The 27,521-nt window shown below is 31.0% G+C and overlaps 1 protein-coding gene across 14 annotated transcripts; it reads left to right on the top strand.

Annotated features, from left to right (window-relative positions):
* The first annotated feature begins 817 nt into the window (after nt 1-817).
* LOC145296821 (KH domain-containing RNA-binding protein QKI-like) lies at nt 818-27,058 on the top strand. 14 transcript variants are annotated; one of them, XM_080142914.1, is made up of 10 exons: nt 818-1,804; nt 7,752-7,885; nt 9,806-9,922; nt 10,539-10,683; nt 13,054-13,088; nt 14,922-15,036; nt 20,670-20,735; nt 22,341-22,589; nt 23,710-23,798; nt 25,199-25,984. In XM_080142914.1, exons 1-9 carry the CDS (start codon nt 1,678-1,680, stop codon nt 23,781-23,783), a joined length of 1,062 nt encoding a protein of 353 aa, XP_079999040.1. In that variant the 5' UTR covers nt 818-1,677; the 3' UTR covers nt 23,784-23,798; nt 25,199-25,984. The 14 variants fall into 14 exon arrangements, with proteins under 14 accessions (XP_079999040.1, XP_079999042.1, XP_079999039.1 ...); XM_080142916.1 differs by lacking the exon at nt 14,922-15,036 and adding an exon at nt 14,739-14,835; XM_080142913.1 differs by having other exon boundaries at nt 22,338-22,589; nt 25,199-25,399.
* Nucleotides 27,059-27,521: the final 463 nt, after the last annotated feature.

The raw sequence follows: 27,521 nt of genomic DNA, 5'->3' as shown, positions 1-27,521 counted from the left end.
CCCAGTTTTGGACGATAAATTTAACCTAATTTAATAAAAAGAAAACGTTTTTAATCCAAACTAACCTGAAAATTTGCAGAAACGAACTCAACTGAATCCTTTATGTATTTTTCGTTTCTTTCTTTTTTTTTTTTTTTTTTTTAGAAATTAGCACTCAATCGATCGTATCAATGAAGAAATGTATCAAAAAAAAAATTTCTTGATTACAAGAGAAATACTAACTTAGAATGTATCAACAATTGATTTTAGAGATAAAAAAAATAATCTATTTAAGACTGACGTGGAACAAAAAAAAATACACAAAGATTTTCCGAAGGTTGGTGACGTCTTACGGTTCTGTAGCAGTTGTTAAAGCAGTATTCTTAAGGAATCTCCATGTAGAATTTCTGAATTTAGCAGAAATGCAAAAAATATAACTACTCCCTCCTTAAGATTTCGTTATATATATATATATATATATATACATATATATATATATATATATATATATATATATATATATATATATATATAAAATGGGGGGGTGCGATAGAAAACATCTGGGAAAATCATATCAAGAATATTTTTTTAAGAATCCTTCAAGATTAATAATAATAATAATAATAATAATAATAATAATAATAATAGCAGTTACTTTTCCAAACAAAGTAATTCAACAGGGGAGGGGGGGGTAGTATAACTTGTATTTGAATTAAACTATTTTAAGAATGAGGCCGCACCCAGAGTTCACAATAATAATCATTTGAGAAAATAGCAATTCCCGAGATGATTGGATGAGGGGTGGGGTAATAATATTTGAACTCAAACTTATTTTTTCATAGTTATTGAAATAAATCGAATGCGTAAGTACGATTGGTGTGGGAGCGGAATATTTTTAAGGGAGAGGGGGGAAAACAAATATACCTTGGAATAATAATGGTAAAAGAAAAACAATGGAACAAATAAATAAATAAATAATGTAGTCCAAAAAGTGAATTTCATCTTTCATCTAAATTCAAAATGATTTGTAGCCTGTGATCAAGATGATCAGCATATTTGTTAGTTTCTAAAAAAAACTATTAAGTTAACTTCACGGTAGACTTGCTGGACAAGACCTTACCTCTCATTTGTCAACTTGTTGCTTGCCATAACTCCTACTTAATTCACCTTGTAAACTAAAAGGTGAGAACAGCATACTTCGCCTAACTTTTACTTTATGAAAAATTAATTCACAAACAGAATCGTAATCATCGAAATGGTCATTCTAAATAAAATCGGTTCACTGTAAGGTAATATAATCGTTTCGCACTGATTTCAACTTATTAAATCAATTCGAATATACAATTCCTGAAAAGCCGTGTAAGACATCACCCCTCCGTATGAAAATGAGCACGGCCCAAAGTAGAAGCCATGCGCACTTCTCCACACGTGTTCAGAAACTGATTTCCTATGAAGAAGAAGAAGACGTTAGCGTCGCCTGTTCTTCCAACTCCAGTAAATAACTAGGATTTCATTGTTTATTCGAAGCAATTCTGGAATATTAACCTCAATTGATTGTAGATAGAAAAACTCCTATAAGCTTTTCCCACCGAATTTTTTTTTTTTCACGGAATTTATATAAAAAAAAGGGAAAGAAAATCTTGAGTTGTTTTCTTGCAGGCACTACTACGACTACATCTAAAAACAAAAAAAAAAAAAATGGGAACAGAAAATAACAAAGACGAGCGAAATACGCCAGAATATTTATCCCAGTTATTAAAGGATAAAAAACAGTTACAGGCTTTTCCCAATGTATTTGTGCACATGGAAAGACTTTTAGATGACGGTAAGTATTAAACTTTTTTTTCTTTTTTTTCTTTTTTTTTTGTGTGTGTTTGTTAGTTATGACTCTCTAAAGTTTTAAAAGCGTAGTTTTGTAAAAAGTTAAAACATTTTAACTTTCCTAATCTTGCATTATTTTATTCCTTAACTTAAAATATTTAAGTTTTCACGCATAAAACTTATTCGATAATTAAAGTTATTAAAATGACTCGTCTTCATCAAAACTTTATAACTTTCTCGGATTTGATTTTTAACTTTAAATATATACTTTTTTTTTTTTTTTCTTTTTCTTTAAGTTGCTTTGGTTATATATTAAAGTATTTTGTACTTTAATTTCCACTATTTAATACGTTAAAAATTTATTTTATTGTCCTTTAAAAGTTTTTTGTAAGTCTGTTTAACTCAGCCTCTGTGGCTTGCATCGTTGGCAGCCATGTTTGAATCTTCTCTCTGCCGTTCCACTTGGATGTAGAATGGCCGGAATAACTTGACTGACGGCATTTCTTAATTTCTTACAATTATCCACTTTTTCTATTTTGCAGCAAATAATTTACCTCCTTTTTTTGCACGCCTGCTTATGATTAATTTGCGTTAAATATGAATTATTAATTAATCCTTGCGCTTTGTTGATTCCTAGTTTTGCCTTTCTCCTTTTTGTACACACCCGCATTTGTCGCCGCCGTCGTCGTGACAAATGTTCATTTCAATCTCCGCACCTTAAAACTTTTGGGTTTTAACTAGGAGGGGGGGGGGAAGAATTCCTTTCTTTTCTTAGGAATGTAGGATGTCTTCTTCATACAGGACTTATTCCCCCCCCCCTCTAAAGCTATTTTGCCTGGCACAGTTTGTCGGGCTCGCATTACTGAAGTTATTCTCTGGAGATCATCCTCCCAGGCATTACCTTCGGGAGAAGTGATCAGTTTATTACTAATTTAAAATCGACCTTGTCAGTCGCATCTCTTTATTTTGTTTTTATTTTATTTTTTTATTAAGACTAAAATTCCAGTTAATTATTTTCGTTATCCTGCATATTAATATTAACGCAGTTTGAAACCTTTTTCATAAATACGTTTATGTTCAATCGTCACATTAAAGTTATTAACGTAATTCATTAATCTAAATTTAAAGAATTTAATGTTAAGATAATCGACGGATCGATTGTCTAAATTCAAAAGTAGTGAACTTGTTGATTAAAGCTGGTTCAATAAACAATTGCGATATAGTTTGTATTGTCCATACTTTGGATAAATTTTACATCTTGTCCTTAACTTTCTAATCTTTTAAATCTCTTTAAATTAAAGCAGAAGCTAGTTAATACTTTAAATATTGACAAGCTTAATTTCTTTTGGGCTAGGATAAGTGTACGATCGGTAGTCCCTAAATTTGGATTCTGGGTAATTATTCAGAGTAACCGTGCTGAAGTGTTTAGAAACCCTCTTAAGATGAGGGACTCTAACTACTCTGTACCTCTAACAATTTAATAAACAAGATACCCTAAAAATTTAAACTTGAAAATGCTATCTAAAAATAGTAAGTACCTAATTTGGATTCCCATTCAGATCTCCCCTCTCTGGGGAGAGCTCAACATTAATTTCCTAAAGTACTTATATACGGAAAGTTTAGTGATCACTGATCAAGTTCATTTTGCTATAACTGACCAGGCGTTAGAAAATTATCAAAGAAAAACGACCTTGTGTCTAACTTTTTCTTTTTAGGATGGAGAAAAGGCTAAACTTTTTTTTTTTTTTTTTTTTTTTTTCCAGTTTTAAAACTTTACAACTTCTAACGCATTTAAATGCGAAAGGTGTGTAGCAGCATTAGCAATGCTACATTGTAGCATAATTTAATATTGTCGAAAAGAAAATCGACCTCGGCCGGTAAAGGGAAAACTTTAAATTTCTTTTATGCAAGTAAAAGTAAACTTATTTCGAAATAAACATTTCGAACTAAGGATCGATTTTACATTTAGCTAAATACCAAACAAAACTGATTCCAACAATTCCTATAATTGGACCTTCGCATTTACATGATTTAATCGTCATTGTATTCAGTCTAACCGATTTTTAGGTTAATCGGTACTAAAGTTTACTAAAGACTTATCTTTTATAGTTTTTTCTTAACCTATTTAAAAATATGCAACTTCCTGAAGGTGATCTCTAAATGAAATTAATTTCTGATGTAAGTTAATTTTCGTGGACCTTCTGAAATTAGTGATAAGGTGTAAACTTTTCAATCTTAACTTTTCTTTCCGGTTGAATGTTTTTAAACTGAAACATTCCAACAATCTCAAGGGAGCTAACCTAAATTTCCTAACCTAGAAATTATAAAGTTTTTCAGCTGTATTTTCAAATCTATTAATAACTTTCTGTAACCTTTAGTTTATCAGTTAAAAATAAAATTTACATTTTTTTGTCATCAGATGTAAAATGATTCTCACATGAACTTATGCCATCGCTTTAATCTTTGTGCTCTGTTCACTTAAAATGTATATTTGGTGGACGTAAATATTTTAATCGCACATTTTTCTCTTGTAAGCATTACATCACTAAATTAAGTACATTTGAGAAATTAGTCAAAATTTACTTAACCTACTCGTTTATAACCTATTTGCGCTAAACAAAATTGAGCATTTTAAATTTTGTTATAAAGTAAATGTTAAAGGCAAGTTACTCTTCATACATATGCCTTTAACTTATTTTAAAGCGTTTAATTTGAAACTAATTTTGAGTGTTAACTAAACAATTGACATGGTCATCTGACAAGCTTCGATAATCGCTCGAAAATTAAGTGGTTGAAACCCACTGTCGCGGTGGTAACATTTGTTTAACCACTTTTTCGATTTTGTTTTATATTGCAAAATGCCTAACAAAGTTTCTTGAATCTGATAAAAGTAGCCATTTTTATTTATCTTCCTGTCTAAGCAAAAGTACTTTCTTCACTTTCGATATTTACGGAACTTCAAAAATGTCTAGCTTTAACTTTGACGCAAATGGGTCACAAATAAGTAGATTGGAAGTAAATATTGAAAAATTAGCCCCAAAATGTGCTTGAACTATTATATTGGTAATAGTAACGAGTATTTTTATTGTGGGGGAGGGGGTATTAGAATAAAGTTCCAATTTCTAACTAGAACTTTATCGCACTCAAGTGTTGATGGTTTGAAGGGGATAGTAACGCAACTCGTTTTCTGTGATGCTTCTATGTTTTCAACGTGTTGAAAATAAATTTTAATGTTTCGTTCTTTTATAAAATATATTTCAGCCTATTCTGGAGAATATTCGTTTTAGTTTTTACGTGTGCCAACGGAATCCACTCTGAAAATTGGACAGCGAGTCGAGAATATTCTGATTACTAGTAATCTAACGTCTTTTCGTAGGATGCTTTTGCCCTCGAGGGGAAAAACAGGGGTTACATTAAGCTTAAACAGCAAATTAAACGTTAAAACTTGTCTCCATTTGCTATTTACTCGATAAGTCCCAAAATTACCATCTTTTCACACAGTAAGTTTGTGCATTGTCGTTACGTTCGCCCTAAAACCCCGTTTTACTTCAATTCCATTGTTTATTAATTTTTAACTAAATTTATAAAATTGAATTAAACTTGATCTTAAGTAAACCTGCTTAACTTTTTTTTTTTTTTTTTTTTTTTTTAATAAAATTTACAATATTTAAACTGGTAATTCGAAACGGATTTCGTGCACGTGCTTATATTAGTTGCTAAATTAATCGGTAAATTGTCTTAAATCTAAAACTTTCTACGCTATTAGGACGAAATTTCGGAAATCGTAATCCTGAATTTCACATGAAAACAATGGTATCTACGTATTCCTCTTATTTTTAGGATTTATATCCAAAAATTACGAAAATCGATAGGGTAAATTATTTATTAAAAGAATTTGAAAACTATCATAAGACGCAGGAGTTCAAAAGGGAGGTAATTTTCCGTTTCGATTTAAAGATGGCGGCAATTTTTCATCTGCTACCACGATTAGTTTTAATTCAGTAATATTCAGGTAATTCCGACTGCATAATTTGGAAGCTACCATTGTAACTTATTAGAATTAACGAAAAATCGGTTGAAACCATTATCTGAAAACTCCATTTATTGATTACAAAAGCTCATCCCAATAGTGTATAAAGCCCAAAATTTTTATATAGCAAGTGTACGTGCGAAAATTTAACTTTAATTAAACCCAAATTCAAAATCGTTTGAATAGATTAACTTAAATAGCTGACCTGTTAAAACTTTAACCAATATTTGAATGTAAATATTTTTGTGCTTCAGAAGCAAATAAAAAAAATATGGTACTAGTGCACTTATTGATCCGTGCTGAAATGTTATTTAAAAAGCCATTCTTAAAATGGGGAGGGTGTTTTGTACCTATTCTATACTTGAACCTTACAATTGAATTTAAAAAAAAGCATGAATTAAACTTGGAAATACGATTTTAAAAAAAAAAAAAAAAAAAAGCGCGGACGGATCAGTAAGTGCATTAGCACCAAAAATATTTTTTAGGCGCCCCCCGCCCCCGTCATATTTAAAACTCCAAAACGTTACTGTTATTTTAACATTATTTCGATACCTTTTGAATTGTTTATGCTTGATTATTGGGTACTTGTTTAAGATATTAAAAATGAAAATATGGAGAAAAAAATTGTACGTATCCGTTATGGAATAAAGTTCTCATAAAAAATTTCGCTTAATTTGATCAGGTATTATTTTTTTACACAGGAAAATCAAATTTTAGTGAGATCGATCGTATCCCACCATCTTGCCTATTTCGCAGACGGGGGGGGGGCAGAGGAGATAATTCCAATCATCGCATAAAGTTTGTCAATTTGACGAGATTTTGAAACATGGGCAGAAAAAATACCTAGATAAACTTAAGGGTTTTCTCTTTAGTTTCCTTTTTAATCCTTCCTTTTTTCCTTTGTTAATCCCTTTTCCGTTTTAAAACACCTCCTCTGCGAAATAGGCAAGATGGAGGGATACGATCGATTAAAAATTCTTAACATGGGGAGGGGAGAGTGTTTTGTAACTATTCTATACTTTAACCTTACAATTGAATAAAAAATTAAAAAAAAATCAGAAAACTTTAATTAAACTTGGAAATACTATTTAAAAAATAGCGCGGATCAGTAAGTGCACTAGCACCATATTTTGAAGTTAATTCCATAACAAGTACGTAAAATATTTTTCAATATTTCCATTCTTTGACTTTTTATTCAACAAGTCCTATTATTGCTCGACCAAAATCCCGAATATAGATTCTCAATCGATACTATAAGGTATTTTTCAAATCTTGAACATTTCAGCTTTGATGGTTGCTATTGAGATATAAATTTTAGTTGGTACTTTTTTTTTTTTTTTTTTTAACTATATTCGATTAAGATGTTTTAATGGCAGCCATGTTAAAGTATTTACTGGAATACAAGAGGAAGAAAAAATTGTTCAAATCTTAATTTTTTTATGGAACTTTAATAGTAAAAATGTATAGTTATCAATCAAATATTAACATATTTGCAAAAACTACAAATTCATATACAGAATGAAATCCACCAGAATGCATTTAGGTTTCTTAGGGTAACCATTTCCATTTGATATTTTTTTGGAAAGGTGAAACTGTTCGACTTTCAAAATTTGGAAATGGCGAATGAAACGTTTTTTCTGGCATTAAAGTTCTTGGCTAAGTGTTGGAAGCTATTTTTTAAATTTAAAGTTATACAACTGTTTCAATTAATGACCAAATTAAAAAAATTTTAAATTGAGGGCCGATTAAAAATGAAAGTAAATGCTCCCGGGCATCATCGGTTAGGTATAGCTATTGTCTTGTGTTGTGCTACTCCTAGTTTTTAGGTTTTTGTATGATCTAAGCCACCACAGAGTTAATATCTTCAATTGCAACTATTGTAAATGTCCGTGTCACAATGAAAATTTTATTTCTTTTTCAGAAATAAACCGGATACGCTCAGCATTATTTCATCATAAAGGCAACAATAGGGAATCTTTGCCTCTGCCGGCCACAGATGGACAACCAGTGACATTATCACAGAAACTATTTGTTCCAGTCAAAGAACACCCAGATGTAAGTTTTAGAATTTTTAAGGGAAATAAAAAAAAAAATAAAGTAATAAAATCGTTACATTAAAACAATTGTGCATGGATTTCAATTAACTAGAATTTCTTCCACTCCCCATCCATGAATGGCAATATATGGCACAACATTTAAAGATAGGAAATGAATTGAGAAATAATGGAAGCATTATTGAACTTGGATGAATGATTTAATAGAATTTCTTTATATATTGATATAATTCTGTACATTTTTGGGTTGACTTGATCATTGTTGGGATGACGGGTTAAAATTATAACATGAACACAGTATGTTTTAGCATTTTGGTATCTTATGAAAATGCTTGTGGGGAAATTCTTTGCACTAAAGAAAGTGATTGTCGTTGAAGTCTCTCAAACACTCTCTGCAATTAGCTTCAGCACCAAAATGTGGGGGAGAGCATTCCGGATTATTCCACTTGATGCACATTTTGTGTTTAGAAATTGAGTGTCAAGAACTCTTTTCTCTCTCTTAGTCTTTGTATGACTAAGAATTGAACTCTCGTCTGAGCCCATTAGCACTCTTAATGATTATGCCAAATAAGTTGCTAGTAGTATAGAAATATACTTGTGAGCTATGATAGCTATTAATAGAATTAGTTCTGTTCCTGTTTATTCACAATTTAGTTGATATATACAAAAAGTACAGTTTCACAAATATTTTAATACTGTAAACTTAGTTTTATCCCTGCATGATTTCTATATACTATTCAAAAGAAATCGACATTCAAGGGGTTCTCATTTAAAGAAAATCTGTTTTAATTAGCTCTAATTTTTTAATGGAAATTAAGTTGGTTTAATTTATTTACATTTAATTTATAACATCAGCTGCATTTAAAAATGGAAGTTCTCATTTAACCTATGAGTTATTTCCCTTTAAACTAGGATTTTATTTCCGTTTGAATTTTATAGATGAAAATGACTTCTGCTTTTGAAAATTCAAAATAGTCAACTTTCAGGAAAATCGTAACAACTTAGGATATTTGTGTCTTAAATATGACTAACCCCTTTGCCTAGCAATGTTTCTGGCAACGTCGGGCATGTACAGCTAGTGTGTGTATATTTTTAATAGCAAAAATGAACAGAAGACTAGTTACTGTTGCTGATATTAACCTTACCAATACTTTCGACTGAGTATTCAAAGGATTAACAAACTACTAAAACTCGATAATGATGGGTGTGAATGTCAATTTTTTGAATAAATATTAATGTTAAGTAGAAGATAAATATAAATTTGCTTATAAAAGGATAGAATTTCAAATTCCACATATGGTCTGAATAATTCTTTTAAATGAAACGAATGTTTCTTTGCTATAAGTGTTTATACTAAGCTCAGTTTGTGTATTGAACTCTGAACACTGGAATAAAAAAAAAATATGAAAAATATTTATCTGCCTATTTACATTTCTGAGCAAATTAGACATCTTGTTTGACCACTTTCAGAATCGTTATTTGTGAACTCAAATGTTTCAAAAACTTGATCTAGAGGGTTACAATGGATTTGGTAAAGAAATTGTTTTAACTAATTTCCCAACTGTCTTTCTTAAAACTATTTGTCACTAGTAGTAATACTTGCCTAATCTTGGAATGTATAATTAAGCTATTAAAATTTTGTTTAGAAGTTTTACAAAATATTCTACAGTTTTTGCCTTTTTATTTGTGGATCAAGTCTACTAGAAAATTAAGCAATTAGAATCAACACTTCATGTTTGTTTCAAAAACCCATCTAAGAGATTTGGTCTTTACTTTGACTTAAAGATGAAATATTGCATTCTAATTCATTTTAATTATGCTTTTAAAGAAACCTGGGTGAAATTGATCATCAATTCTAAGTATAGAATTTTTATATTGAATAAAACTAAATTTATGCTTAATTTTCTTAAATCTTTTTTAGTTCAATTTTGTTGGTCGAATATTAGGCCCAAGAGGAATGACAGCAAAAGAATTAGAGCAATATACAGGATGTAAAATAATGGTACGAGGAAAAGGATCAATGAGAGACAAAGTGAAGGTAACAACTTTTTTTAAATTTTGAATATTTTAAATATTTAAGTGATTAAAGCTGAGCTTTAAAAACATGTTTTAATTAGTTCTAACAATTGTACAACCAAGCATACTCTTCCAACATTTTGATACAAATCTTTTGGGTCCTGTTGCTCTAGTGATTGGGGAGGATGCACCTCTTCAATATCTTGAAGCAAAACCCTGTTGAAAATTGAACAATTACATTTGTGATCTAAGAACCATGTTCTTGATGAGAGGATTATTTCTACCAAAGTTGGCTGTTAATTTATTCTAACCATAGGCACAAGAATATGAAAGTCTATTAGCACAAACCTAATATACTCTACCAGTTTCAGATTTCAGAAAGCTTCTGAAATCTGAAACTTTATATTGGGTTTTCTGTGACTTATTAAAAATTAAGTGATTTAAGCTAATCTAACCATTTTATCATACAAAAAAAAAAAAAAAATTCTCACAAGTAACTTTAAACTGCTTCACAAATCCAATTTTAATGCATCTCCTGGTTTTCAGTTGTGCAATTCTATTAAACTCCATAGTTTGCTTTTGATGTGCTTAATAAAATTTACCTTGTCCCTTTTTCATTGCATGACCCATTTTTTTAGGAGGAATTGAATAGAGGAAAACCGAACTGGGAACACTTAAATGAGGATCTACACGTGCTTATAACAGTAGAGGATACACGCAACAGAGCTGAAATTAAACTCCAGAAAGCCGTTGAAGAAGTAAAACGACTCCTGGTTCCAGCAGTAAGTAAAAAAAACGAAGCTGTTCTTTTTTTTTAAAAAAAAAAAAAAAAAAAAAAAATTTACTAGAAAAGTTTTGTATTTGCTTGTTTTAGTTTAAAGTTAATTAAAAAAAAAAATAATAAATTAAAAAATTGCAAATCTTTGATTTAGATGGCTCTTTCAGGGACTAAAACTCTTGGCATGGACAAAGTATTATCTAACTTGGCTAATTAGTTTTGATGCTTGAAATAATTAAAACTAATGTTGGAGGACCAATAAACGCATAATATTTTGCTTGTGAAGTTTTTACCGTTTGTAATATTGAATATGCATGACTTGCTTCCTTATTCACTACTTGAACTATCTTAATTTTTTTTATTAGTTATCAGGCTTTTTTCTTTTTTTTTTTTTTTTTTTTTGTAACACTTAAGAATTTAGTCCTCCAGACAGAATTTAATCGGATCTTACCTGATCTGTTAATACTTTGTCCTTGGGTTAGTTTGAACAATTTTCATCTTCAGGAGTTACACATTTCTGAAGATCCAATTGCTCAAAATGAGCAACGCTGCATAATCAGAGCTACAATCTAGTCTTCTGAATTTTTCTCATTAAAACTAATTTTATCAGAATCCAAGGCCACTTTTTTTTTTTTTTCATCAACCGGTAGTCCATTGAAATGCATTAAAAATCCACAATCATCTTATGCATTTCAGGGTCTTATGATCAAAATGTTTAATTTTTACATTCATGTTCAGAATTCCCCCTAGATTTAAAAAAACCTGATATATGTACCTTTTGACTGAAACAAACCTTTTAAAAATCAAATTGGTCAACTACTATAAAAGTTCTTAAGTGAATTGGAGTTTTTCCGGTGTCTAAGAGTGGCTTTCTGAAATCTTGCAAATTTGAATTATTGGGAGTTATTTCCCTGTTCAAGATGACATCACAATATCTTAGCAGTTTGTTTGACCACAATTTTATTTTCTTTAAAAATAAAACTACTTGATTTTTGGAATACAATATTGTCACGGGTATGTACATATAATGCAGATTAAGAATTCATGTAATTATGAAAGTAATTGAAGTTCACTTTAACAAGTTTTGAAATTAGTATTTTTACATCTTGTTACGGATGGACTTTGTAATTTTGTATTTCACTGCACTATTGGTTAATGAATGAAACATACAAGGCCTTTTTTCATTAGATTCTGATGACTCATTTTTGAAAAATATATTTCAATAGTAATGAAATATGCATTTATTTAATAACACTGGCTTTTCACAATTTTAAACCAAATGATTCAGCATTCTAGAATTTGTGCTATGTATGAATTGTTAAAACCATAAATACAGAATTTGGGATAATTTAGCTGTTTTTAGGAAGGTTGGTACACTGGTTCTTATAAATTTTGTGATTTGAGATTTATAAAAAAAAATGCTCATGACAAACAGGCTACATAGCATTTATTTCCTCAGAAAAAATCTGGCAATTAGTCAGATTTCTTTAGGAATGAAACAAACTTGTGTTTAATTGCTAAAGATTTTTATGCTAATCTCTTATATTAGCAGTCTAGTAAATGCTGAAAATAGATTTTATGTATGCATATAAATACTAAACAATGATTCAAAAATTAATGAAGCCACATTGTACTGTATCTGATACATTCCTCAACCTATTGTCAATCAGTTTTTGACAATACTGGAGATGTTGACATGATTTTTTTTTTTTATGGTGAGACCACTAGCTTTTTGAATAATTATGCTGTTATACATTATGCTCTTACATGATTAGTTGAGTACTCGTCCGTTTGGTTAATCGGCTAACGCACTTCCTAACTTTCAGCATGTCTGCTACTGGAAGTGGTAATGAGGCAAATCGTTTTTTTTTTTCACTTTTATTTTTCAATATTATATTGAAAGCGATTTTACTTTAAAAAAAAAAATAAATAAAAGGACATTGAAAACTATAATAAAAATTAACAGAATTTATAATTCATAAAAGTAATTAAACTTCAATAATTGAAGAAAAAAATTAATTTCAATAATTAGAATGACAAGTTTTTTTAAATCAAATGATTGGAAAAACAGTACATGCACAAGGGAGATATAGGCATGAGAAAAAAGCAAAGGAACCGATTTGCCATGTCATTGCTTCCATGCAGCCATGCCAGAAATTAGGAAATACGTTATGACTTAAATTAAACGGTTAGTCTGTTTTACTATATTTTCCACTTTTGCTTGGAATGGTAGAATTATCTTGATTAGATAATCTTAGTTCATATTTAAAAAAAAAAAAAAAAAAAAATGGCTTAAAGATTCTTTTCGGAGAATTCTTTGAATTAGATTTTCGATAGCTTTTATTTAAGAATCCTGCAACAATTTTTATTACATGCTTCGAGGAAAGACCGTCAACATGATTACAAACATGTAAGTAAACACTTTATCTATATTAGTGTAAGTGCATGTTCCTTTTCTTTGGAAAGTAGGTTTCAATATTTTATCAGGTGTCTTTTGTTTATGTATCTTTATTGTCTTTCAGCTTGCTTTTTTTTTTTTTTTTTTTAGTTTTGTTTTCAATTTATATTCCTTACTGGAAAGTGATTAGCTCTTCCATTTTCATTTTTTTTTTTTTTTTTTTCTAGACACTTTCTTTCTAGAGGTTCACCTTTTTCTTTTCCTTCTCCCCTCCCCACAGGGTCTGGAATTTTTTTTAGTTGCACTATTTTTCAGTCATTGCTTTTTGTGGAATTTATCCTTCCTTCCTGTTCATGCAGACTCCTGCACCATTATTTAAATGCTGGTTTTCATACAGTTAAATTTAAACTTTCAATTTCAATTTTTTTTTTCTTTTACTCTGATAATCATTAATGGCATGAATTGACTTTAAAATTTATACTAATTTGTCACTTATCAAAACTAAAAGCCACCTGAGGATAAGCACTAATTAGGTGAATGGATTGCCAGCTGAATAGTTTGAGATTCTGAATTTGCATTAAGACTCATCTTGGTTATTCTCACATTTTGGCTGATGTAACCTCAATCTTAATGTGAATTTTGGATACAACCTTGATTTGTCTTTGAGATAGCTTGTCCCATGACCCGGTAGAAATCTTCAGTAATTAAAAGTATGACCTGTACTAAGGATCGATTCTGACTCCCCAAAAAACTGTCCCTCTGAACTGATTACCATTTTCATCCGTTTCACCACTGATCCATATGATTGGTTTAATTCTTAATGCAGGTGATGCTAAGAATATTTAGAATTATGATTTGGCTGAGAACAAGAGCTACGAGCAGGCAACTACCCCGTATAAAGAAATTTAGTACATGTCAGTTTAAAATTCTAACCTGAAGGTTAGGTTGAAATTAGCTGAAACATTAAGAACCTCTTGTAATAGACCAGTAAAATCTCTTTAATCAAATCTTAAAACTTATTACAATTTTATAGATCTGAAAATTGAACTTGAAAGTTAAATTTGTGTATGATCATGTCTTTTTCTGTGAAACAATGATGGAAATTTCAAATAAAAGGCTCATGTGGGGGAAGAAAAACACTATTCACACTTCAACTAAACTCTTGCATGAATTTAAACATTGCTTACAAACATTGCATGTAATATTGCATCTGTATATTGTCTTAATAACTCTTACTACATAAGTTAATCAAACTGGGAGGGGGTCCTGCAGTAAGGTTGGGAAGCCCGGCAAGTGGTCTTTTTTTTTTTCTTTTTTTTTTTTTTCGGCATGTTTGTAGCTTGTCTTTAATTGGGACCAATATTTAGTTTCAATATCAATTGCTTATTTCTGTCTAGATTCGCATCGCTGTTATGCACAGCAATAGGAATTTAACTTGCAGAGTTAATTGCAGTTGCAAAAATCTATTGCATGAAAGTTTCCAAAAAACAAAAGCAGCTTTTTTTTTCCTTCGTTCTAGTTTAGTGTTTACTTCTGCTTTTTATTCTCATCATCTGAGGTCTTCATCTAAGTCATTGCTGCCATGCCTCCCACCCCTCCCCTCTACAATTTTACTAATTGTTCTTCACAGCTAATCACCCCTGCACCCCCTTTCTCTTTCAGCCTGAGGGGGAGGATGAACTCAAGAAAATGCAATTGATGGAGCTTGCCATTTTAAATGGAACTTACCGGGATTTCAAAACTGGTTCATGCATTCAGCGTAAGTTTGCTATAAACGTGCATGCTGTGTATAAATCGTCTCACTAAATCCTGTTACATACTTGTCCCTTGTGATCCTTTTTTCAGCCTGAAGGAGAAGACGACTTAAAGAAACGCCAACTCATGGAACTAGCTATCATTAATGGCACTTACCGTGACACTTCTAAACCATCCACCTCGGCTGCACAACCCTCTGCTACTCGTAAGTTTGGCAAGTGCCCTGCATACTTGTGACAATCCTGCAGTTGTAGCTGTGTGGTGCCGTGGTTTTTTCCAGCATATGTCTCACTAGTAGCACCATTCTATTACCTATTTGGCCTGCATCATTTGTTTTTTTAGGGCTCCCATTATAAAAAGCTTGGCAATCTCTTAGATCTTCTATTTAAAATCTGTATAAGATTGTTTTTCATTATAATGTGGAAACTTTTTTTTTTTTTAATTCTACCTTTTCCCTTAGTGGGAGCCCTTGCTGTCCATTGCATGTAACATTGCTAAACCACTCTACTTAAATGACTTTACTCTTTATAAAAGGTGTAAAAATCTTAATCCTGTATTTAATATTTTTGACGAGTTTCTTCATACTTGCTGCATGAATAGCAATCACTTCTAGTTTAATCTAATTGAAACCAAATTTGGCTGTTGCAATTAACTGGATTATAAATTTTTTTTTAATAATGGCTTCTCCCCTTGTTTATACGATGTAGGTACTTCAGTTCTCAATCACCCTGCAAGAAAAATCTTTTTCTCCAATGGTTGTCAATCTAGAATCTGCTTTTTAATAAAGTAATTTTAAATTCTAATTTTATTAGAAAATGAAATTTTTTAAACCAACAAATATATACTCCAATCACTTTTTTGCTTGACTGGGATGATTATATAATTGTAGAACTACAATACATAGTAAAGCAAAATTGCTTGGACTTGTAATTTCCAGTGCTATTGATGTTCACCTGAATGTTTTGAAACAAATCTGTCATGCCAAAGCTATTTATCAAAATGGCAAGGTTTTGGTTCAGGTCATGTCATCTGCAATAGTCTTTTCTAAAAGTAGCTACAATTTCTAATATTTTGACAATTTCTCGATGTATTAAAATGTGAACAGAATCTTGATTTGTATAAGACTACTGTAATAGTGTTTAAATTATTACCTAGAGTTTGCTATAAGAACTGGTTCACTTAAAATGCATAGTTCTTGGTAAATGAATAGAGCACTCGGTTAGCTTTGTAATTGCAAATGTCTGCAGATATTTAAATGCTTATAAATTAAAATATGATCTAATACATTATTAGGGCTATGACAACAGAATATTGTCTTGACTGGAGTATATTTCCGACAGTTAAACTAATGATCACATCACTATAAAAGTATACACGATATCAAAAAATACACACTAGTCAAAACCATGAAAAGAATATGCTGTTGTCCTAGCCCTAGTAATTATGCATTTCAGTCACTTTATATATGGGTGTGGTTTAATTTGGTATAAAGAAATTAAAGTGCTCTTAATAAGCATAATTATTACTATGAGATTAAGGGAAATTAATGCCTTGGGTTTTAAGCCAGGTGTGGTCTAAAAAAACAAATGAAATAAAGTTTGCATGTAATGTAAAAAATTTTCTGTGCCCGATTTGAAACCAGTGGTATCATGTTTTTGACTTCTGAAACATTTTTAGCCAAACTGAAGAGCCTTGACTATATGCAGTTTTATAGCTAAAGTATTAAAATGAGAATCCCTTCGATTCACTTAATGTCTCCTTCATGTGGAAATAACACTTTTGCCCTTACATGTAGACAGGATATGCATCTAAGATCAAGTTAGAAGATGGTCATAAGATCAAGTTAGAAGATGGTCATAAGATCAAGTTAGAAGATGGTCATAAGATCAAGTTAGAAGATGGTCATAAGATCAAGTTAGAAGATGGTCATAAGATCAAGTTAGAAGATGGTCATAAGATCAAGTTAGAAGATGGTCATAAGATCAAGTTAGAAGATGGTCATAAGATCAAGTTAGAAGATGGTCATAAGATCAAGTTAGAAGATGGTCATAAGATCAAGTTAGAAGATGGTCATAAGATCAAGTTAGAAGATGGTCATAAGATCAAGTTAGAAGATGGTCATAAGATCAAGTTAGAAGATGGTCATAAGATCAAGTTAGAAGATGGTCATAAGATCAAGTTAGAAGATGGTCATAAGATCAAGTTAGAAGATGGTCATAAGATCAAGTTAGAAGATGGTCATAAGATCAAGTTAGAAGATGGTCATAAGATCAAGTTAGAAGATGGTCATAAGATCAAGTTAGAAGATGGTCATAAGATCAAGTTAGAAGATGGTCATAAGATCAAGTTAGAAGATGGTCATAAGATCAAGTTAGAAGATGGTCATAAGATCAAGTTAGAAGATGGTCATAAGATCAAGTTAGAAGATGGTCATAAGATCAAGTTAGAAGATGGTCATAAGATCAAGTTAGAAGATGGTCATAAGATCAAGTTAGAAGATGGTCATAAGATCAAGTTAGAAGATGGTCATAAGATCAAGTTAGAAGATGGTCATAAGATCAAGTTAGAAGATGGTCATAAGATCAAGTTAGAAGATGGTCATAAGATCAAGTTAGAAGATGGTCATAAGATCAAGTTAGAAGATGGTCATAAGATCAAGTTAGAAGATGGTCATAAGATCAAGTTAGAAGATGGTCATAAGATCAAGTTAGAAGATGGTCATAAGATCAAGTTAGAAGATGGTCATAAGATCAAGTTAGAAGATGGTCATAAGATCAAGTTAGAAGATGGTCATAAGATCAAGTTAGAAGATGGTCATAAGATCAAGTTAGAAGATGGTCATAAGATCAAGTTAGAAGATGGTCATAAGATCAAGTTAGAAGATGGTCATAAGATCAAGTTAGAAGATGGTCATAAGATCAAGTTAGAAGATGGTCATAAGATCAAGTTAGAAGATGGTCATAAGATCAAGTTAGAAGATGGTCATAAGATCAAGTTAGAAGATGGTCATAAGATCAAGTTAGAAGATGGTCATAAGATCAAGTTAGAAGATGGTCATAAGATCAAGTTAGAAGATGGTCATAAGATCAAGTTAGAAGATGGTCATAAGATCAAGTTAGAAGATGGTCATAAGATCAAGTTAGAAGATGGTCATAAGATCAAGTTAGAAGATGGTCATAAGATCAAGTTAGAAGATGGTCATAAGATCAAGTTAGAAGATGGTCATAAGATCAAGTTAGAAGATGGTCATAAGATCAAGTTAGAAGATGGTCATAAGATCAAGTTAGAAGATGGTCATAAGATCAAGTTAGAAGATGGTCATAAGATCAAGTTAGAAGATGGTCATAAGATCAAGTTAGAAGATGGTCATAAGATCAAGTTAGAAGATGGTCATAAGATCAAGTTAGAAGATGGTCATAAGATCAAGTTAGAAGATGGTCATAAGATCAAGTTAATGCTGAGTACCTTTATTATACCAGGATACAAATTAGTTTTGAGTCTTGGAAATTTTATTTCTGACTGATGTACATTTTATCCTGGATGAAGATATACATAAAGATCACAAGTAGAACTTGTATCCAGTTTTGCCAGGGAGGTTATGTTCCACTGAGTTCATAAATATTTTTGCTTTTTCAACTTTTTATAAATATTTAGGGTGAGCAAAGTAAGGTTATACATCTATATAAGATTCCGAAAAGATTTTTTATTTAAGTGAAAGTTCAATGTTTATAGCTTACGAATTCTTGCAAATTAAGGTGGATTCACTAGCTGAGATAAGTTATGTAATTATAAAAATTACACTTGATTAAATTCTTTGTAAGTGTGAATGTTCACGTTTTAATTGTGGAGAGTTCAGTGATTCATTTTCAGTGTTGAAATGAATGTGTTTAATAGATTAGCTTTTAGTATCTGCATATGACAGACTAGGTAAAAAAAAAAAAAAGTCTGACAATTTCAGGCACTTCTAATCTCAAATGTTTGCTTTAATTCAGACATGTTATGTGTGAAATAATCTGGAAAATTGTGCCTGAAAGGGTAAACTTTATCTGCCACGAGTATTAATTTTACTTCATAAATTTATAACATTTTAACATTTCATAACTAATAACATTCTCGTATCAACAGGGATTTCCCCCCCCCCCCTGGTAATTGGAAATTTTCTGTGCCTACAGAAATGAAGATGCTATTTTCTCGGATTAGTCTTTATCAAATTCATATGTAAAAATATGCAAGACTGAAGTCGTAGGTTATTTGCATCAGCATGTTTGACCTAATTATGACAATTGAATTGTTACTGATTTCAATGTCTGAATTCATTCTTCCTCTTCAACCGTTTCATGAATTTAACTTGTATTAAAATTTGTATTTTTGTACAGATTTACTTTCATATTTACTGTAGCGTGAGACACTCATGGGTTTCAAATGAGCATGAAAAATAGTGCATAACGTTTATGAAATTTCTCAAATGTGGAGGTACTTGTATTCATATTAGGATATTCTGGAAGATTTTGTATTGATCAGAAAATGTAACTGTCAAGAATTAACATTAAGCATGATTAGTATGAAATTCGAAATCTAATACAACTTGGATTCTGTTTCGTTATCTTGTGACAAGCTAAAAGATGAAGTTGCAGTTAATTCCTTCTGTAGTATTAAGATTAAAATGTCTCTTTATGCCTGCCTGATGATTGGAAAGTCGTATCAACATCAATTACGATTTTTGTACGTCTAAAACTAGTGCTGCTCGGATGTATCAAGTATTGAAAACCTTCACAAAGCAACTAAAAACAATGAGATTTGCCAGCTAACTGTTACACTGTTAGGTCATAAAAGCTTTTTTGTGACCCAGGGCAGAGCATCCCACATGTGTAAGCATCATGATGTATTCAAGTGAGGGTTGATGACATGGATTGCATGATGAGAAATGATAGATGTGTAATCGCTTAGACAGGCTAAAATCTTTAACTTGGAAGTTAAATCTTGGTATGGTTATGTTCAAATGATGGGTTGGGTTAGATGTAGAAGTTAGTGTGGTCAGTTAGCAGGGGAAGACAAACATGGTGATAAGGATGGGCTTTTGATAATGAAGAATAAAAACTTGGCCAAAGATAGTTGAGGTCAATTTCTAAAAGGGATCAATAAATGGCAACATAAAACTGACATCAAACTAAAGATGCTAAGGTTTTAATAACTTAAAAGTACCATGTCAATAAATATATTTTTAAAAGATGCCAGGGTGATTGCAAATCTTTAAATGGCTTAAAAAGAATATTTAAATATTAATGATTTAACATCCAGCTTTGATTCGCCTCTCTCAGATTCTTGCAACTGCATCTACTTGCATAAAATAAAACATTTTCCTTAAATAATTCAGTATGTGTGAATTTAGAATTGACTTCTATATTTTGGTTCTATATTGTATTTTAAAGAAAATCTTGGTATGTTCATTTAATAAACTTTAGAATAAGTTTATACCCGTAATTTTTGGCTTCATTATCTCTAAAACTGAATACCTAATTTCAAATGACTTTTAGCTTTAATAACATCTTTTACATAACTGTTTTGCATCTGAGCCTGAATTATAACAAATTTCCTACGATATCAATTGCTCCTGTTTTTTATCGACTAATTCACCATAAAACATTTTCCAAGCTTTCAAGACAACTAACTTCATTTTCTAGATTAAATCTGATAGCATGTGAGTTTAAGAGCTTCTAATTTGCAAATTTATCATTTGCTTAAATTTAATTTGAAATAAAATTGTATGCATGTTTTCATTGTTTCTTTTGTTGCCGTGCATTTTTGTATGCGATTAATTCTCTTCTTCCTCATTTCTAGCGTGTGAGCTAAGCTGGGATAAAGGAGGAGCCTACGCAGGGCTTCCCATGATAGATAAATCTCATGGTCAGTAATGTTACTCTTGTACTAGTTATGCTTTCCATTTGATATCTTGAATAACTTAACTATTATAATTGACTATAAATACTATTAATGGATAACTTGGTTCATAATAAGTTAAAGTTTACTAACTTTTAGTTAAAATTGCAATTTTAAAACATTAATTCTAATATTGCTTGAATTGACCTATTTGTATTTTGGGCTATTGTAAAGCTTGCATGGTTTTTTGGTGTTGATGCTTTAATCAAAATAAGAGGCATGCTAAGACTTATAATATAGAATTTGGACCAATCAAATTTACATTTATAGGAAGTCTTAACTTTTCTAATAAGTTAATTTTCCAAATAGCTAGGTTTAATCACTATTATATAATTCTATTTGTATTAAGTTTGATGTTAATAATTGCTACTTTGTAAAAGGGCGTTCTTGCAATGCACCTTTTCATTTTTTATCTTGAGTAGTTTAAATGCTAAATTAAAATTTAGCAGAGCTTCGGAATAAAAACAACCAGCAAATCATTTTATAGCAGTTATATCAAGTAGTTTTAATGAACAGTGGTGGAAAAGTCACTTTGATTCTAGAATACTTTATGGTCTGCTTTAACCAAAATTGCTTTCCATATAAAAGCAACAGAAGCAAAAATTTCCATTACCTCAATTATGGGTTAATTTTATAAACGATGCCTTGTATTGGTATGTAATTATCACAGCTGCTTTTTTTCCTCACAAAAGCAAGTATCCTTTCTATAAAACTTGGCTTTTCATCAGAATGCTTAGAGGATACACCCAGCAAATTTCCATACAATTCAAGCCTTTAGTTGATATTTTGTCAAACTTTAGTTTTCCACAGCTGTCAAAAGTTCCTGTCCATTGACAATCAATCAATTTCTTCAGCTGTGAAGTTGCTATTGCTTTGTTTGAACTTCCTGGATTTTTTTTTTTTTTTTTTTTTTTAAGCTCCATGAAGAGTGCATTCTTCACTTTTTCAAAGTATAAGAACAGATAAGATTAAAAGTTGATATGACTTTTAATATACATTTTCCAAGTTTTATGAAAGTAGTTTATTTTAAATATGCACCAATTAAAAAAAAAAAAAAAAACTGCAGAAAAATCTTTATGTACATACTTGTCACATTCCAAAATCACTTAAATTGATAAGTTTTTTTTTTTTTATGTATATATAGAAAATCAGTTTTACAATTTGTAGTAATTTTAATAGGAATTTATGACTACTTGTAATGCTCATTTTGATTTAGTTTGAATTGCGTTTTCTATTTTATGAAACATGGCAGACCAAAACATACTTTGCTTCCTCCAAACTTTTTTTTTTTTTTTTTTTTTTTTAAATATTTGATCAATTTACATAATTTTCAGAATGACATCTTTGTTCTTTGAAAGTTTTTTTCTGTATCTTTGTTTTAAAATAGTAAGCACCTAAACTTTTTAAACCTTTCTAAAGTTGCAATTTGCACTAGCTCAATATAATGTACATAATTTTTTTTTCCTAAACAATTTAAGAATATTGAAACTCAATTCCGAAGCTTTGCCAATATTTATAAACTTGTGACTTTATATTCTACCAGTTTTAACCTTTTGCATTTTCTTCCAGAAGCTCCCCGAATGTGTGCTCCAGCCTTAACCATTCCACAGCTCCGTGCAGCGAATCATCAACAAGGTGGACAAATCATCTTGACGCCACGCTTACCAACAGTTACCAGTGCAGGCATATTGAATGGAGCTCCTCCACCTCTTGTGTCACCTACAGATCCCAGTCTGATGTACAATCCATATGAATATCCCTATGCGTTGGCACACACTGCTATCTTGGAGTACCCAACATTGGACCATCACAACCCATCTGGTATGCCATTTATCAGATAGTTGATGTGTAACAACTATTTTGGGCTTCTAGCCGGATTTGTTCCGTTTCTGATTCCAGGAAAACCTACCTTTATTTTTATATTGTATATGTTTATACTCTCCGCAAAACTTGGGTAGTGATCCTGAATTCTTGTGCCAACTCTGGGAATACTCGTGGCTCACTGTTGTTGATCCTCTTTTTGGGTATTTGATCGATGATGACACTCAAATGACCTCCATCCAGTGTTTCCACACTTGACTGATGAAAACATTCCATGGTTTTACTATTTAAATGTCGTTCGGTATTCCTAAAGTTGATTGGGTTCAGCTTTTCAAATTGCTTGCACAGTTGGACATGACAAGGTGTTCGTAGCTTGGCTGTAAGCATCACATCTTAAACTGTGATAACATCAGATCAAAATTACAATCTTTTCAGTTGGTTAAATGCAGTAGAATGCAAAAGGTTATTTGATCTCAAACAATTACTTACCACTTGGTTAAAAATTTAATCTTGTGGTTTTTACTTAGTGTTTTTATTCAAATTGAAGTGAAACCAATTATTCCACTTTATTGTTAAAACCAGTTTGCGGTTTTAGTAAAGAAATTTTATCTTGGTGATTCTTATAGAATTTATACTGTGATACATTAAATCTTGTACATAAATTTTTAATGTGAAATTCTTTAGATGTGTCTTCTGATTAAGACTTGATATTTCTAAATTTGTGAAATTGCAGATTTTTTTTTCATATGAATTTTAAAGAACCACAATCATGAAATGGCAAATGTCTGAAGTGCATAAAATGGTGAAAGTGTCAGTTTTGAGTTTTGTTCTTTGCTCATTCATTTAATGAATTGACTTGGCATTTTTGTGCAGAATCTCTTCAAATTTTGCCATTAATAGCTTTTTCGTGTGTGGGGGTGGGGTAATGCCTATGCTATTAACATGCAGTTAATGTGAGTGTTGTATCCTTAAGTTTTTTTTTTTTTTTTTTTTTTTTTTTTTTTTTTTTTTTTTTCTTTCTCTAAAACAAAAACTGTTTCAATTTGGGAATCGGTAAATGTTAATTCTCATTGTTTCTGTTGAAATTTGATTGATATTTTAAGCCTTTTAATTGTTGTAGGTACTCTGCCTAAACTGCGGAGAACACTTTCTGGTGTCAGAGAACACCCTTACAATAGGGTGGCACTTCCATGACCTAATTCATCACAGGTTAGTCCCCACTTTGATACAGGTTGAATTTTTTTTTTTTTTTTTTCCTTCTAATTAAGTCTTGTAGACACATTTTATAATGAATTGCATTAATGCTGGATGATACAGCTTGCTCAAGTTTTATAGTATTGTTCCTTGAACAGATTAAATTGATAAAACTTAATCTAAAATCCATACTTGGAGCATTTTAATACAAATTACAAGAATTTTCTTACTTGGGGTTAATTGAACCACAACCACCAGCCAGATGTTTTATGTATATAGGTTAGGAATGAACTTGGGTTTTCATTCCATAAACATGTTATTTATTTAATTTGTTTTTCTTCAAAAACACTCTTCTGGAAAGCAGGACTTGATATTCAAATTGCAACCTAACCTGAGCTTGGTTTCCAGCAGTGAAAATTAAAACATGGTTAGGTTTGAATTCAACTATCACAAGTTGGTCTCATGGGTAACCAATGTTTTAAATATGTACAGGATTTGATATTGGATTTGACGCAAGTGTTTATTTATTAGATGTCAATAAAAAGTTTGAATAGAATTGTCTTTGTGTGAACTTATTTTGCAATGAAAACCAGTTATCTTTGGATCTAATCCAATGTTACTTAAAAAAAAAAAAAAAAAAAAAAAAAAAAAAAAACTTGCTCTTCTACATTCCTGTCTTTTTTTAAATCCAACTTTTACAGATGATAATCCAGCTTTCTATATTCAGCTTATTAATGTTAATGCATTGGTTTAACCATTTATAAATATTTAACAAACACTTTGCTGACTTTATAATATAGTAGACAGTTATAATTACTAATCGGATATTATACTAACCTTTTGAGACGACAAAGTTGTGCTCTAAAAAATCTCCATCAATTTGTTAGACTTAACGTTTTGTATTTTTCATAGGTTTTTTGTTTTAATTTTTTTTATGTATATAACTTTTTTAAACTTGCTTTGCATTCTTAAATGAGGGATTCAAATGTTTGTCCATCTTAACCGTTTCCGTCACCAGCTTGGGATAAAAACTATACTTCTTGGCTGTGTGGGATTTGCAGGTCAACTTTATTGGCAACTTAAAAACTGCATGGTTAGTATGGATTAACAATGTTTGGCACTCTCTTTACATATCTCCTTTCCCCTCTGTCAACCCAGTCGGTTTTATTGGGTTTCCCTTCTAGCTAAAACTTTTCTAAATTCTTCTTCCTAATGCAAAGCGACTGAACCTTTTTCATTAAAGCATGTGCTTATAATCCAGGCATGAATAACCCCCTCGGCTCGGCACACTTTGATTCTCAAAATGTTAAAGTAATATCTAAACTTCGAACACCTGAAATGTTTCTTAATCGTAATGCAGTTTTGTTATAAAATGACTAACAATTGTCTTTTTATTTTTCACCTTTTTAACCTAGCTGGCAACTAACCCTATCATCCTGGTCGCAAAGCCCTGAACCCCCCTGTACGTGTGTAATAGAATCTTCTACAACATGGCCGGGTGGGAAGGCACAGACGGCGCAGGTCAGGCGTGCGGCCAGCAAATTCAACCTCGCAGTGCACCATGACTACTATTGACCACTAGACCACCACCACTCCTCTTCTGTCACCACCACCACCACCACCGGCATCCAAATACCCGCAGTCGTACGTCATTAACAAATCATCCTTTCTACTTCTCAGTCAGTATTACTGCAAGTCCTTCAACTTCTTCTACCAGAGTATCATCACCAAGCACGGCTGATTCAAAGAACATCCAGTAAATGATCTCCAAAATGGAACAATGAAAACATTTAATGTGTTGCTAAAAAAAACTTATTTATTTCTGCTGCTGCTGTCACTGAATTCCCGGCTTTGTTTTGGTCCCCAAACGGATCAATAGATAAAGCAATGGGAGTCTGTTAAGTGCCTGTCACATCTGGACAATTTCTTCACTAAATCTTTGGATGAAAACTTCCCACGATTCTTGAACAAGGATCAAATTTTTTTTTTCCTAAAAGATCTACAGCCAAAGTTCTGAAAACTTTGGTTTTATACTTTCAGCATTTGCAACAACAAAGCCATGGACTTAGATTCTGGAGCTGTGAATTAATTTCTTCCCTCTTATTCATTCACTGGTTAATTTTTAAATTTAAAAAATTTTCAAATCTCAGTTTACCTTACTTGACAGGTACTTTTTTTTTTTTTTTTTTTTTTTTTTTTAACTTCCCAACTAGTTTCTTATTCTAGAATTTTCATTTGCCATTTTTTAATTAAGACTTAATTGAGACTGGATTAAGTGCAGCTGATTCTTTTAAAGCTACTTGACTGGCTTTAATTTGCTTGGTTTTGAATTTTAAATTTTAACCATCACTTAAAAGATTGTTGCTGCATTAGCAACAATCTCTATGCATGTTAGTCTTCAATATCAGATTGGTCACAATTCTATAACTCCTAGCTAATAACTGACAGATTAATTCTTTAATATTAATGTATACTTCAAGGATTACCCATGTCCCGGGTGCAGGTGGGATGGATTAATTTTCAGACTACTATATTTCTGAAAATAGTTTACTTATCAGCCCGTTTTTGGCTAAATGATCTCTTAAAATATAAACATATCAGATTTCTAAATTCTAAAATTTCTTTAGTTTGATTCTAATTGGTGCTAGTTTCTACCACAGTATTAAACTGCCTTGATTTAACTCTTAGTCTAAATATGATAATGGTGCTTAAAAAGAATAGGTTTAATTAAAAAATACATGCTACTCAAGTGAGGCTCTATATTTTTGGTTTGGAACTTAAAATTTGACTCCTGCCAATTTTCTGTTAATTCTATTTAAAACAATTTTTCAAAGTCTGTCATTTTGGGGGTCTAGTTTAATACTTTTTGTATATAGTTTTGTATAAATATTTGGTCACTTGAAATTTACACAATAGAGATGGGCAATTTGGAGTGAAGTATTTTCCCACCAAGATTCCTTTTATGAATTTATACACTTAATATATTCGACTAATGTCGGAGTTTTATTTCACAAAGTTTATTTTAGTTCAGTTGAAAGTAGTTTTCATTTATGGACGTTTTGTAAAGATAAATGGAAATTGGATTTTTATTTTATTCTTTATATCTCAACCCCAAAACATTTTTTGGATCCTATGTTTTGCTGAGCATGAGATTTGTCTTAAAGAACATTGGCAAGAATTGCTGTCTTTTGTGCCTTATAACTGCATGTACTAAATCCGGCCCAGGAAACTGACTAGAGCTTGGCATTTCCCTTCTTTTTTTTTTTTTTTTTTTTCTTTAATATAAAGCATATTTTTATTTTGCTGAAAAAATTGACCTGTTATTTTTCATATTCATCAGAGCATAATATTAATATAACTGCAGCCAACTAACGTTTGGAAAGAAAAAAAAAAATTAGAAACTTTTACACTAGACATTTTACTTGAATCTCATCTCACTATACTAATTTTTTTTTTTTTTTTTTTTTTTTCAACTTGATGCAGAAGCATTTTAAGAGTTGAAAATTGTTTAAATAAAAAAAAAATAAATAAAAGCATATTAACAAAGTTTGGCTGAGGCTCATATACTGGATTTCATTGAATATTTTTTTATCTGATTTTTAGTGAAAAATAAACTGGTGTTGCGAGCCAACATGATTTTTTTTATTATTCCTTCCCTCTTTTGACTAATAACTCTACTAATGCTTTGGCTTTTGATCACTGCTTTTCTTCCAGAGTAAAACCTCCCCCCTTTACCCA

Source organism: Euprymna scolopes, chromosome 17 (assembly GCF_053919585.1).
Source record: "Euprymna scolopes isolate OS-2025 chromosome 17, ASM5391958v1, whole genome shotgun sequence".
Lineage (NCBI taxonomy): Eukaryota > Metazoa > Mollusca > Cephalopoda > Sepiida > Sepiolidae > Euprymna > Euprymna scolopes.
Note: the sequence above shows the minus strand (reverse complement) of the source record. Positions and strands in the feature narration are given on the sequence as shown.